The sequence below is a fragment of the Geotrypetes seraphini genome, chromosome 2 (assembly GCF_902459505.1).
Source record: "Geotrypetes seraphini chromosome 2, aGeoSer1.1, whole genome shotgun sequence".
Taxonomy (NCBI): Eukaryota; Metazoa; Chordata; class Amphibia; order Gymnophiona; family Dermophiidae; genus Geotrypetes; species Geotrypetes seraphini.
In genome coordinates this window covers 412,755,931-412,769,633 of record NC_047085.1, presented here as the reverse complement: position 1 = coordinate 412,769,633, position 13,703 = coordinate 412,755,931, and the positions used below count along the sequence as shown (strand labels likewise).

The following is a 13,703-nucleotide window of genomic DNA, read 5'->3' as shown; positions in this document are numbered from 1 at the left end:
TAAGTGACATTGCTGAAGGGTTAGAAGGAAAAGTGTGCCTTTTTGCAGATGATACCAAGATTTGTAACAGAGTAGACACCGAAGAGGGAGTGGAAAATATGAAAAAGGATCTGCAAAAGTTAGAGGAATGGTCTAATGCCTGGCAACTAAAATTCAATGCAAAGAAATGCAGAGTAATGCATTTGGGGGATTAATAATAGGAAGGAACCGTATATGCTGGGAGGAGAGAAGCTGATATGGACGGACGGGGAGAGGGACCTTGGGGTGATAGTGTCCGAAGATCTAAAGGCGAAAAAACAGTGTGACAAGGCAGTGGCTGCTGCCAGAAGGATTCTGGGCTTTATAAAGAGAGGCATAGTCAGTAGAAGGAAGAAGGTGTTGATGCCCCTGTACAGGTCATTGGTGAGGCCCCACTTGGAGTATTGTGTTCAGTTTTGGAGACCGTATCTGGCGAAAGACGTAAGAAGACTTGAGGCGGTCCAGAGGAGGGTGACGAAAATGATAGGAGGCTTGCGCCAGAAGACGTATGAGGAGAGACTGGAAGTCCTGAATATGTATACCCTAGAGGAAAGGAGAGACAGGGGAGATATGATTCAGACGTTCAAATACTTAAAGGGTATTAACGTAGAACAAAATCTTTTCCAGAGAAAGGAAAATGGTAAAACCAGAGGACATAATTTGAGGTTGAGGGGTGGTAGATTCAGGGGCAATGTTAGGAAATTCTACTTTACGGAGAGGGTGGTGGATGCCTGGAATGCGCTCCCGAGAGAGGTGGTGGAGAGTAAAACTGTGACTGAGTTCAAAGAAGCGTGGGATGAACACAGAAGATTTAGAATCAGAAAATAATATTAAAGATTGAACTAGGCCAGTTACTGGGCAGACTTGTACGGTCTGTGTCTGTGTATGGCCGTTTGGAGGAGGATGGGCAGGGGAGGGCTTCAATGGCTGGGAGGGTGTAGATGGGCTGGAGTAAGTCTTAACAGAGATTTCGGCAGTTGGAACCCAAGCACAGTACCGGGTAAAGCTTTGGATTCTCGCCCAGAAATAGCTAAGAAGAAAAAAAAAAAAATTTTTAATTGAATCAGGTTGGGCAGACTGGATGGACCATTCGGGTCTTTATCTGCCGTCATCTACTATGTTATGTTACCTCATTCTTTCTTTTTTCTCCTCATGTACAGCACGGTTCTTTATTCTAAGCAGCTCTGGCACTAACAGTACCAAGGGTGCCTTATGCTACTTTCACTACCACTTGCAGTCAGGTTCGGCATTTTATCATGGTTTTGGTTTTTTATTTAGTTTTTCACCAGTATTTTCATTTATTTATTAAAGCAGCCTTTTTTAACAGCCCGATGCCCCTCCCCTATCAGTGTGCATTCAATCCACTGCCGACACTGTTTTGGCGCCTCTTTCAACAGATCAAATATCATAGCCCCACTGTCGCATGTTCACATTTATTCTGCGTACGAGTTTATCTCATCAGTGCAGAGACCTTTTCGTTAAGTCCATTTTACTCTCCCTTTTTTACTTTCCCGAGTGCTGTGGTTTTATTCTTTGGTTTTAATAGAAGCTCATTTGAAGAATAATTTAGATCTTTCCCAGGTTTCACTTTTCATCTACCCGGTCTTTTCTGGTTTCCTTTCTATAGTCTGCTTTTCATCTGGAGTCTTTTGAGTTTAGAATTACATTTTACGACATATTTTTATGGTTATAATTGTATGACATGTCTAAATCGGTCAAGTTATCCATTTTTTTTTGTCCCCTCATACAGTGGCAGACAGCCCCAGGTGCCAGCCTTAGGGGGGTACACAGCCGGCTGGATCCAGAACCTTCCGAGCTGCTCTAAATGGCACCTGCACCTCAGCGTGGCTGCTGTACTTATTCCAAAGCAGAGTCGGCAACCACACTGAAGTGCAGGAAGGTCCTGCTATGACTGCATTTACCGCCTCTGCCTCCGGAAGACGTAAGTGGCGTCGGAAGGGGTGGACTGGCAGCTGCAGTCATTGCGGAACCTTGCCACAACTTCCTGCGTCTGCCGGCCCACCCCCTCCAACATCACTTACATCTTCCAGAGGCAGAGGCAACAGAAGCAGTCATCATGGGACCTTGCTGGTTTGGAGGGAGAGAGGAGCATAGAAGGGTGGTAGAGGGAGAAAAAGGGGGTCAGGGTGGTATGGAAGGGTGGTGGAGGGAGAGAAAGGGGGCAGATGCTGATGGAATTGGTGTGCAGGGAAAGGAGAGAGAGACATAAGGGGGGAAGGATACTGGATGGAATTAGGTTGGAGGGAAAGAAAGGGGGCAGATGCTGATGGAAGTGGGGGGAAGGGAGAGGAGAGAGTGAAATGCCAGACCATGGGCGTGTGGGAAAAGGAAGGGAAGAACAGGAGAGAGATGCCAGACCATTGGAGGAGGGAAGGGAAGAAGATGGATGCAGAATAATAGGGGTGAAGGGAGAGATGGAAGGGGAATACAAGGAGAGAAGATGCCGTATAGAAGGGGCAGAGAGAGGGTAGACAGTGGATGAAAGGAAGAGAGTGACAAGACTATGAGGAAAGCAGAAACCAGAGAAGACAATGTAGAAAAAAATTATATTTATTTTTTTGCTTTAGGGGAGATGCATCGCTGTTTCTGTAGTGTTGCATTGTATACAGAGTCCAGCTTCTTGGTGGTTCAATTTAACCTTTGTCTACGTTTTTATATTTTATCCCCCCTTTTACAAAACTGTAGAGGGTTTTTTTTATAGCACCAATTCTGGTGGTAATTGCTCAGAATTCTATGAGAGTCTGAGCTGTTACCACCATGGCTAAAAACCACATTATAGTTTTGTAAAAGGGAGGGGGGTTAGTTTGTGATTACATATTCCATACTAGGCAAAGGTGTTTTCTGTGTTCTGTGTGTTCGAAAGACATGGTTTTCAGTTAGGACTGACTGTGTAGGATTGATCTGTACTAGTCTGGCTTGTTTAGTTTTACAATGGGTGTATTGATGTTGTACTTTTCATTGCAGTATGTAAGATGCTGCCTTTTCCTAGGTACACTCTTGTGTGATGTGTGGATTATTACTAAAAATCATGTTTTTCATACAGATGGGGGGAGGGGTGTAAAAAAATGATGGGTGTCACATATGCTAGGTACACCACTGCCTTCATAGTTTATATCTAATCCACAAGCCTGCTTTTAGGACCTACAGGGTATGTATCCCTCTGATTCATGACAATTTCACTTCTCATGTTATCTTATCCATTCTTTTTATTATACAACTGCCCAGATAAGCATCATTTTTTGACGTGATTGGACCTTGAAAACTAATGGCAACAGTGTTCTCCCCATAAATTTTTTCCAGCCATGAAAATTATTTGCTGCATTTAGTGTGCCACAAAAAACATTTGCTCCGTTTAGTGTGCCAGAGTTAAAAAAGTTTGAGAGACGCTGCTCTATACTATTTGAAAGAGGGCAAATATCTATTTATTCACTTCTAGAACTGGATACTTCTTAAATTTAATAAAAAATTATGGAACAAGTGTCAAACCTTAAGAAAGACTGCCATATTGAGCATTGGAAAATAACTAATAATTAACTAATACAAATAGTACACATTTAGGGCTCCTTTTACTAAGCTGCGTTAGCGGTTTTACCACACGCTTAGCTCGCGCAGAATTGCCGCACGTGCTAGACACAAATGCCAGCATTGAGCTGGCGTTAATTCTAGCCATGTAGCGCGGCAATTCTGCACGCGCTAAAAACGCTATTGCAGCTTAGTAAAAGAAGCCCTTAATTTTCCACCCCACCAAATTTCCCCGTCCCGCCCCACCCGGCTACTTTTTCATGCCACCTGGCTGGAAAAAATTTCTGGGGAGAACACTGGGTGACTTCAATTATCCAGGGATAGACTGGAACCATAGGCACCTTTGGCTGCGGTAGGGAGACCAAGTTCCTGGATGCTGAAGGCGATTGCTTCCTGGAACAACTTGTCAAGGAAAATATGAGAGGAAATACAATTCTGGACTTAATTCTAAATGGACTACAAGGACCGGCGCAAGGTGTAGAAGTAGAGGGGACACTGGGAACCAGTGATCACAATATGATCCGCTTCGACCTGGACACAGGGGCGAAACATCGATCCAGAATGACGGGCACGGTGCTGAACTTCCAAAAAGGGAATTACGAAGGGATGAGACTCATGGTGGGGAAGAAGATTAAGAAAAGGATAAGCACTGTAAAGACGCTAGAACAAGCATGGTCCCTTTTTAAGGACACAGTCACCGAGGCACAAAATCTATATATACCGTGTATTAACAAGGGATCCACGAGGAAAAAGAACAAGGAACTGGCGTGGCTCACTGTAGCAGTGAAGGAAGCAATCAGAGACAAGAAGACTTCGTTTAAGGAATGGAAAAGGTCGAAAACAGACGAAAACTGTAAAAAGCACAAACAGCATCAAAGCAGGTGCCATAAGACGGTAAGAGGGGCCTAAAGAGACTACGAGGAAAATATAGCCAAGGAGGCAAAAAACTTTAAGCCGTTCTTTCGATATATTAAGGGGAAGGAAGGAAGCGGTGGGGCTGTTGGATGACCATGGAATAAAGGGAGTGCTAAAGGAGGACAAAGCCATCGCCGACAAACTGAACATATTTTTTGTGTCTGCGCTTACCAAAGAGGATATACACAACATACCGGAAGCCAACAGGCTATACGCGGGAAACGAAGACGGGAAACTAACAGGGTTTACGATCAGTCTAGAAGAGGTATGCTTCTAGACTTAAAAATGATAAATCCCCGGGACCGGATGGCATCCATCCGAGGGTAATCAAGGAACTGAAAGGGCTATAGCTGAACTGCTTCAACTAATAGCCAATCTGTCCATCAAATCGGGAAGGTGGCAAATGTTACGCCGATCTTCAAGAAAGGTTCGCGGGGTGATCCAGGAAACTACAGACCGGTGAGTCTGACCTCGGTACCGGGAAAGATGGTAGAGGTGCTGATAAAGAACCGCATCATTGAGCAACTTGACGAACATGATCTGATGAGGACCAGCCAGCACGGCTTCAGCAAAGATCTTGCTTGACGAACCTGCTGCACTTCTTTGAGGGAGTAAACAGGCAGATAGACAAGGGTGACCCAATCGACATTGTATATCTGGATTTTCAGAAGGCGTTCGACAAGGTTCTGCATGAACGACTACTTCGAAAAATTGCATGCCATGGAATCAAGGGTAAAATACTCACGTGGATTAAAAACTGGCTGGCGGATAGGAAACAGAGAGTGGGAGTAAATGGACAATACTCGGACTGGAAAAGCATCGCCAGTGGAGTGCCGCAGGGTTCGGTGCTTAGGCCTGTGCTCTTCAACATATTTATAAACGATCTGGAAATTGGCATGACTAGTGAGGTGATTATATTTGCAGACAATACTAATTTATTTAGAGTAGTGAAGACGTAGGAGGATTGCAAAGATCTGCAATGTGATATAAACACGCTCGAGAAATGGGCCGCAAATGAGGTTCAATGTGGATAAGTGTAAGGTGATGCATGTCGGTAACAAAAATCTTATAAACGAATACAGGATATCCAGGGCGGTTCTTGGAGAGACCCCCCAGGAAAGAGACTTGGGAGTACTAGTCGATGAAGCCATCCATGCAATGTGTGGCGGCGGCGAAAAGAATGCTAGGAATGATTGGAGAAGGTTACATTGCCGTTGTATCAGGCCATGGTATGCCCTCACCTGGAATACTGCGTCCAGCACTGGTCGCCGTACAGCGAGAGATTAGAGAAACTGAGCCTCTTTTCCCTTGAAAAGAGGAGACAGAGGGAAAACATTCAAGATACTGAAAGGAATAGACTTAGTAGATAAAGACAGGTTGTTCACACTCTCCAAGGTAGGGAGAACGAGAGGGCACTCTCTAAAGATAAAAGGGGATAGATTCCGTACAAACGTAAGGAAGTTCTTCTTCACCCAGAGAGTGGTGGGAAACTGGAACGCTCTTCCGGAGTTTGTTATAGGGGAAAACATCCTCCAGGGATTCAAGACAAAGTTAGACAAGTTCCTGCTGAACCAGAACGTACGCAGATAGGGCTGGTCTCAGTTAGGGCACTGGTCTTTGACCTAGGGGCCGCCACGGGAGCGGACTGCTGGGCATTATGGACCACTGGTCTGACCCAGCAGCAGCAATTCTTATGTTCTTATGAATGTGAGAAAAAGAATTTTGAATGTAAGTTTATGGGATATTGGCAACCAGTGAGCCTATTTTAGAAGAGAAGTTACATGGTCAAATTTCTTAGCATTAAATATAATTTTTACAGCTGTGTTTTGGATAATTTGGAGCCTCCTGATCTCTGCACAAAAGAGCCTGCACTTCTGAGACTCTCCTGGAAGAAGTAATTGCCACCAAGAAGACTTTGTCCAACATATAAAACTTGTTTCTAGATTCAAATGCCTTTGGCCTGCTAAATTAAAATAAGTTTTCACATATAATTAGCCACTGTTTGCCCTGTATCAGTAACATAGAATATTGCTACTCCTTCGGTTTTGGCCAGGTACTAGTGACCTGGATTGGCCACTGTGAGAACGGGCTACTGGGCTTGATGGACCATTGGTCTGACCCAGTAAGGTAATAATATTTTTAAGTTCTTATGTTCTCTCTCCTTTTGCAATAATTAATGAAAATATATTATTTCTACTAATTTTAGATGATTGTGTTTCATTTTTCAGAGGTTAACAATTTCCAACAGATCCATGAGGAAGGTCTCCTGTAAGGGCTCCTACAGAGCTCTGCTGAGTCCCTATAAAACTATATTAAGATTCCAGGATGGAGATGGGTCTCAAATCTGGGGCCCTTCAGGAACCTATGTCCAGGTGGGCTGCTAGTAAAGCTCTCTTCTTTCGGCCCTGCTACTTGAGCTCTATCTCTTGTCAAAGCCCTCTTGGAGAAATGCTAGCACTGATGGGATGTGAGCACTGCCCGGCTCTAACTTTTCGCTGCTGCACTAGCGCTGAAATGTCTCTCATGCCTTAGCATATGCTGAAACCATTGTTGGCTTTTTGGCTCTAAGGAGAGTGGCAATGACTACTTCTGAGTATCCTTTTTGTACTAGTGCTGTGAGCTCAAGAGCCATGCTGTAAGACCAAAGAATCTTCAAGGGCAGGGGTAGGCAATTCCGTTCTTCGAGAGCCACAGGCAGGTCAGGTTTTCAGGATATCCACAATAAATATGCATGAGATAGATTTGCATCTCAAGGAGGCAGTACATCTCATGCATATTCATTGGGGAAATCCTAAAAACCCGACTGGATTGCGGCCCTCAAGGACCGACATTGGACAACCCTACCCTAGGGCAACTGGTCTACTGCAAGAGCAAGTCTGGATGCACCTGGAGTTTGAAACTTTGCTCCTTTTGTAGTTGTACAAGATCCATGTATCATGGGCACTAGGGCCAATCTGTTGCTACAAAAGCTACTATTCCTGTGTGATATACTATTTGGCAGACCACCTGGCCTATCATAGGCTGGGGGGAAACATACAGTAGCCCGGTCTCAGGCCATTGTTGAACAAGAGCGTCTAGTCCTGCACTTCCAGGTTCATAACTTTGGCTGAAGAACCGATTCACCTTTTTGTTCTTTGCAGGCAACACTGCGACGGAGTGCATTGGCCTTGAATTGGGTGACCATTGCAATGAGCCCTCTAGCTGAAAAAGCTGGCATCATTAGACCGCTTCATGAATTGATCAGGAGTGGGATCCCCCTTTGCTAGAGACTATGGATTGAGTCACCAGCTCATGCTGTGTTTAACTGCCTCTGTCCAGGGAAGTGGAACTTGCAGGAGAAAATGGGATATTCACGTGGGATCTATAGGGGAGTAAAAGTCGGGGAGTGGGTCATTGGTATGGGCAGACTCGATGGGCTAAGGCCCTTCTCTGCCGTCAATTTCTATGTTTCTATGTCTGACAACCCAATCTTCTCACAATGGCCTGGAATCCTTCAGGGACAACCACTCTCCTGGGTCTAATGTCTGTCTGCTGAGATAATCTGCTTGAACATTGTCCAGAGATTGCCTGCATATGTGTTTCTTCAGAACAGAACAATGCTTTCGTCTCATGCCAGAGTGGAGCACTTCTGATGCCTCCCTGCCTGTTTACATAGGCCACTGCAGTAGCATTGTCAGAGAAGACTTTGACTGCTTTGCCCTCCAGCAAAGAATCCAGACGGTGCAGTGCCTGATGAACTGCTCGTAGTTCCAGCCTGTTGATAGACCACTTTCACTGCGACGGAGTGCACTGGCCTTGAATTGGGTGACCATTGCAATGAGCCCTCTAGCTGAAAAAGCTGGCATCATTAGACCGCTTCATGAATTGATCAGGAGTGGGATCCCCCTTTGCTAGAGACTATGGATGAAGCCACCAGCTCATGCTGTGTTTAACTGCCTCTGTCCAGGGAAGTGGAACTTGCAGGAGAAAATGGGATATTCACGTGGGATCTATAGGGGAGTAAAAGTCGGGGAGTGGGTCATTGGTATGGGCAGACTCGATGGGCTAAGGCCCTTTTCTGCCGTCAATTTCTATGTTTCTATGTCTGACAACCCAATCTTCTCACAATGGCCTGGAATCCTTCAGGGACAACCACTCTCCTGGGTCTAATGTCTGTCTGCTGAGATAATCTGCTTGAACATTGTCCAGAGATTGCCTGCATATGTGTTTCTTCAGAACAGAACAATGCTTTCGTCTCATGCCAGAGTGGAGCACTTCTGATGCCTCCCTGCCTGTTTACATAGGCCACTGCAGTAGCATTGTCAGAGAAGACTTTGACTGCTTTGCCCTCCAGCAAAGAATCCAGACGGTGCAGTGCCTGATGAACTGCTCGTAGTTCCAGCCTGTTGATAGACCACTTTCACTGCGACGGAGTGCACTGGCCTTGAATTGGGTGACCATTGCAATGAGCCCTCTAGCTGAAAAAGCTGGCATCATTAGACCGCTTCATGAATTGATTAGGAGTGGGATCCCCCTTTGCTAGAGACTATGGATGAAGCCACCAGCTCATGCTGTGTTTAACTGCCTCTGTCCAGGGAAGTGGATCTTGCAGGGAGTCTCTGAGGAGACAAGGTGTCCTAGAGGGGGCGCATGTGCACCTTTGCCTAGGATACCACCTGTGTTGTGGCCACCACTGACACAAAGACTTGAAGGTAATGCCACACAGTTGGCTCTAGCTTGGCCAACAGGTCTGTAATCTGACCACAAATTTTCTGTTTGCATGCTTCTGGAAGCTGCTGTGCTGAATAAGACCTCTAGATATTTCAGGGACTGTGTCGGAACAAGGTGGCTCTTTCAAAAGTTCACAATTCATCTGCAACATCTCCACAACTGCCGCTACTACCTTTTCTCCTTCTGCTCAAGATGGTGCTCTGATAGCCAATCGTCCAAGTAAGGGTGCACCTGCCAACCTACTCTGCAGAGACTAGCAGCCACCACCACCATCAAAATAACCTTCATGAAAGTTCAGGGCACTGTTGCCAGCCCAAAAGGAAGTGTTGAGAATTGATAGTGATTATCCAACACATGATATCTGAGAAACTTTCTGTGTCCTGTGAAGACTGGGATGTGAAGGTATGCTTCCATCAAATCTACAGCAGCCAGAAACTTTCCTGGCTCCACCGCTGCAATGATGGACTGAACGGTCTCTATCTGGAACTGAGGAACTCTCAGGGCCGCACTGACATGTTTGAAATCCAGAATGGGCCTTCACTTCTCTGAGCCTTTCTTGAACACGACAAAGTATATGGAGTATCTGCCAGAGCCCGAATGTTCTGAAGGGACTGGTTCTATGGCTTGAATATCTAGCAACCTTCATAATGTTGCCTGAACCCATTGTGCTTTCTCTGGCTGGCCAGCTGGCGAATGCATGAACCGGTCGGAGAGGGTGTGCAAACTATCTTGTAGCCCTCTCTGATAATTTCCAGGACCCAGCGGTCAGATGTTATCTGTTCCCAAGCCTCCAGATAGTCCAAGTGGTAACCTCCATTCTTTAGGAGCAGCTTGAGGGCTGGCGTCATTGTGAATTTTTGGCTGGCACTGCAAAGTGTAAACCTGAACCTTGGTTCCTCTGGTTCCTGGAGAATTTTTCTCTGAAACTTTGAAAGGCTCTCTGAGTAGAGGCTCCTGTGAAATACTGTTGAGAGTGCCAGTACCCACGAAAGGACCCCCAGCTCTGGCCTCTAGATGATCAGGGTCTGCTGTCTGGTAAAGATCATGGTCTTGCACACTGGTCAGAATCTGTCCCTTGAAAAGGGAGCCTGCTCAGTGGCACTTTAGAGGTCAAAACACCCACCTATTGCCTGATCCAAAGCATATGATGGGCAGAGATCAAAAATGTTGAGACCTTCCCCAAGACTTTGATTATATCATATACTGCATCCACTACATAGTCTATTTCCACCACCTCAAGCTGAGGCAGTTAGGCCATTTCCATTGGAATCTACATTTCATAGCCTAGAATGACAAGCACATGCCACAAAGGAAGCCGTAGCAGCAGCCTTAATCCTTAAGGCTAGAGCCTCAAACTGCCTCCTGGGGACCATATCCACTCTGTAGTCCTGCAGATCCTTCAAAATCACACCTCCCTCACTTGGTAGGGAAGTGCATTTGGTCACCTGAGCTACCAGAAATCCACCTTTGGCATAGCAAACATTTGCTGGAATTCCTGATCCATGGGGTACAGTTGAAGCTATGGTTTTAGCTACCCTCAGTGAGACTCCGGGAGTCTCCCAAGGCTCTATGACTAGGATCCTCATGTCCACGTGGCATGGAAAAGACATGGGTTGAGCCTGGATCCCGCTCAGAAGAGAACACTGGGAGGTCAGGGTTTGTGGAGGCTCTATCTTCACTTCTTAAATGGATTCGTTAATGATTTCCAGCAAACCAGAGGACTTTAAAAGTCAGCGAACAGAGGGATCCTCTCCCTGGTCTATGGCTGATACTGCCTCCCAGTCCTCTAGCTAGAAGGCTGCTGTCCACCTCCTCCCCACACTGACCAGCTTATCACATGCTAGTGCTGAAAGTGCTGTGAGGCCTTGAGTATCAGCGCATAGCTCATGGCTTTCCAGCTTTCACTCTCTCCAAGAACCTCATGAAAATCTCGGAGAGGGCGGGAACTGGAAGGCCTTGAGCATGTGCAGATGCTGAAGGCCCCATAGTTGCTCAGCTTAGAACTTTGGTGACAGGCTCTTTCTGCACTGGCATGCGGTAAATATAGTGCCGGTCAGTAAGGGGAGGAGGTGGACAGCAGCGTGGGGTGAGTTCGCAGTGGAGGATAGCAGTGCCGGTGGCCTCGCGGAGGGGGGGTTGGATTGTTTGAGCAGCGATGATGTCCTTGGGGGGGAGTTTGAAGTGTTGGGTAGCAGCAACCATTGTCTCAGGAGTGGGGGGAGTTTGGAGTGGGAGAACAGCATTGACATAGGTCTATTTTTTCTCAAGCAACCAGAAACTACACTTATCTGGCATCCAACAATCTTCATGAGTGTGGTATAACTGGGAGTCTACTGTATTATGAAATAAAAGCAACAACTATTTATATTACAAGAAAATAATAATCACCTTTCACTGGTGTCTTGTTAATATCATAACTCAGGCTGCTTGGGTTCTGCACTGGCTGTGATTCAGCTGGATGCCAGTCACTGCTTATTGCCCAGTCTGAAAAACAAGATTACAACATTAATCATGTCAGAATTGCAGCTTTCTGTTGAAAATTGATACTAGCACATGTCAGAATATCAATATTCAATATATGGTACATACTGTCAGCCATATGAATGTCAAGGTGCTTAGATATAACAAGCATACATGAATCAAATGTTCAAATGTTAGATGACATTCCTTAGAAATTTAATTTCCTTATTCCAGGCAAACATGCTTTACAATTATGCAGGAGTAATCTCACTACCACTATGAAGGAAGGAGGTATGATCTACTTTTACACGTTTTGACTTTGTCAAAGGAATGGAGTAGAGTAGTTGTCTAGTGGTTAGGGCACTGGACTGACAACTAGAGACACCTGGGTAAGTCATCTAACCCTCCATTGTTTTAGGTACAAACTTACTGTACAACCTCAGGGGATTGAGAAAACCAAGTATAGTCAAACCTCGGTTTACGAGTGCACCGGCATGTCCTGTGCGTTGGTGCTGTTGCCGGTGCCAGATGGGGGTAAGACAATGTGTTTGGGGGGATGGGGGATGCCAGATTGCGGCGGGTGGGGGCGACGCGAGCGGGGTGGGATGCCGGATCACAGGGGCGGGGTAAGGTGGAGCAGTGCTGGTGGCCTCGGGGGTGGGGGAGGAGGTGGAACGAATCAAGTGAGTTTCCCTTATATCCTATGGGGAAACTAGCTTTGATATACGAGTAACTTGATTTACGAGCATGCTTCTGGAACGAATTATGCTCATAAACCAAGGTTCCACTGTATATTTGAATGTAACTCTCCTGAATGTAAATCCAAAAACAGGTTAAAAAAAAAAGAAGTTATTATAACCTGTTTTGGCTGGAGGATGTTTTTCCATTGGGATCTTCAGAATTTCAATGAACTATCTCTTAAACAACTGTGTTGCTGATAACTTGATTTTGGGGAAGGTCAGTATTCACAAATTACACGTCAGGGCATTTTCAGTGTGATTGTGTCTTGTTGTAGCCCAGTACATACTTGAAAACCCTTCAACAGATTTTCTTGAATTTCTTTAACTTTATCATCTATGCCAATATTATCTCAAAACTAAAATATGCCTTTAACGTGCTCGCTAATCCGTTTCCAGACAGTTTAGAGTGCATGTATTTTAGTGGCAGATTATCAAAATGGCTTACCGAGGTCTTTTCCAAGATTTCTTTTTTTTTGTTTGAAATATTTTTTATTGAACAGAAAAGCACAGCACAGCCATACAAAAACATTGCAGTACAGGCATGACCGGATGCTGGTAGAACATCTAACAGAACTAAACAAACAAGGTATCACCCCCTCAGACGAGGGGGAGTTGTGGCCAGGCCCACCGGACATCCTACATGGCTCAACAAGTCAGAGTCCACCCCATCACGGCCCGCAGAGCCGCGGAGCTCATAATCCGGAAAGGCCGAGCGGTGCAAATCAACGTTTTCCAATAACAGTGGAATCCCCAAAAAAGAACCCTCTAACCACCCCCCCTCTTCCAGTCTCCAATCGCACTCCAGTCAACCCCTCATACACTCCTGCACACCATCAACCATCCAAATAAACATGAAAACAGAAAGCAGAATAACCCTCCCCCCCCCCCGTTCAGTGAGAGAGTGAGTGTGAATAAGACACAAAGTCATTCATAAAGAGCCAAGTTCCTTCACAGTAGCATCCCATAAAGAGCGGTACAGTTGCTTGGGTGCCGATAGCGGCTCCGGATGGACACGGATCTCCCAGCGGGCCACCTCCAACAAGGAGCGCTTCCATACCAGCACCTCGGGTGCATTATCATCCATCCAGAGCCGGAGCACACCGCGTTTGGCCACCAACAAAGCGGTATAGAGAAATCGCCAGTGCTCCAAACTGAGGCCCTGTTCTAACACCGCCCCCTCACTCCCCAGAAGAATGAGCGAATAGGACCACTGTAGAGGCAACTGCACAACCTGGGCCAGAAAATCCAGTACCCCATTCCAATACGTTTCCAGCTGGGGGCATTCTAATATCATGTGGACCAGGGTGCCACGCAGTC

At 45.9% G+C, this 13,703-nt stretch overlaps 1 protein-coding gene across 6 annotated transcripts in view; it reads right to left on the bottom strand.

Moving 5' to 3' along the window:
- Positions 1–13,703, bottom strand: part of ICA1 (islet cell autoantigen 1) — a 311,620-nt gene that overhangs the window by 23,297 nt on the left and 274,620 nt on the right. For all 6 annotated transcript variants that reach the window (XM_033931013.1, XM_033931014.1, XM_033931016.1 and 3 more), the window contains one exon: positions 11,575–11,670. In XM_033931013.1, the coding sequence (XP_033786904.1) occupies positions 11,575–11,670 (96 nt within the window). The remainder of the gene's footprint in view (positions 1–11,574; positions 11,671–13,703) is intronic.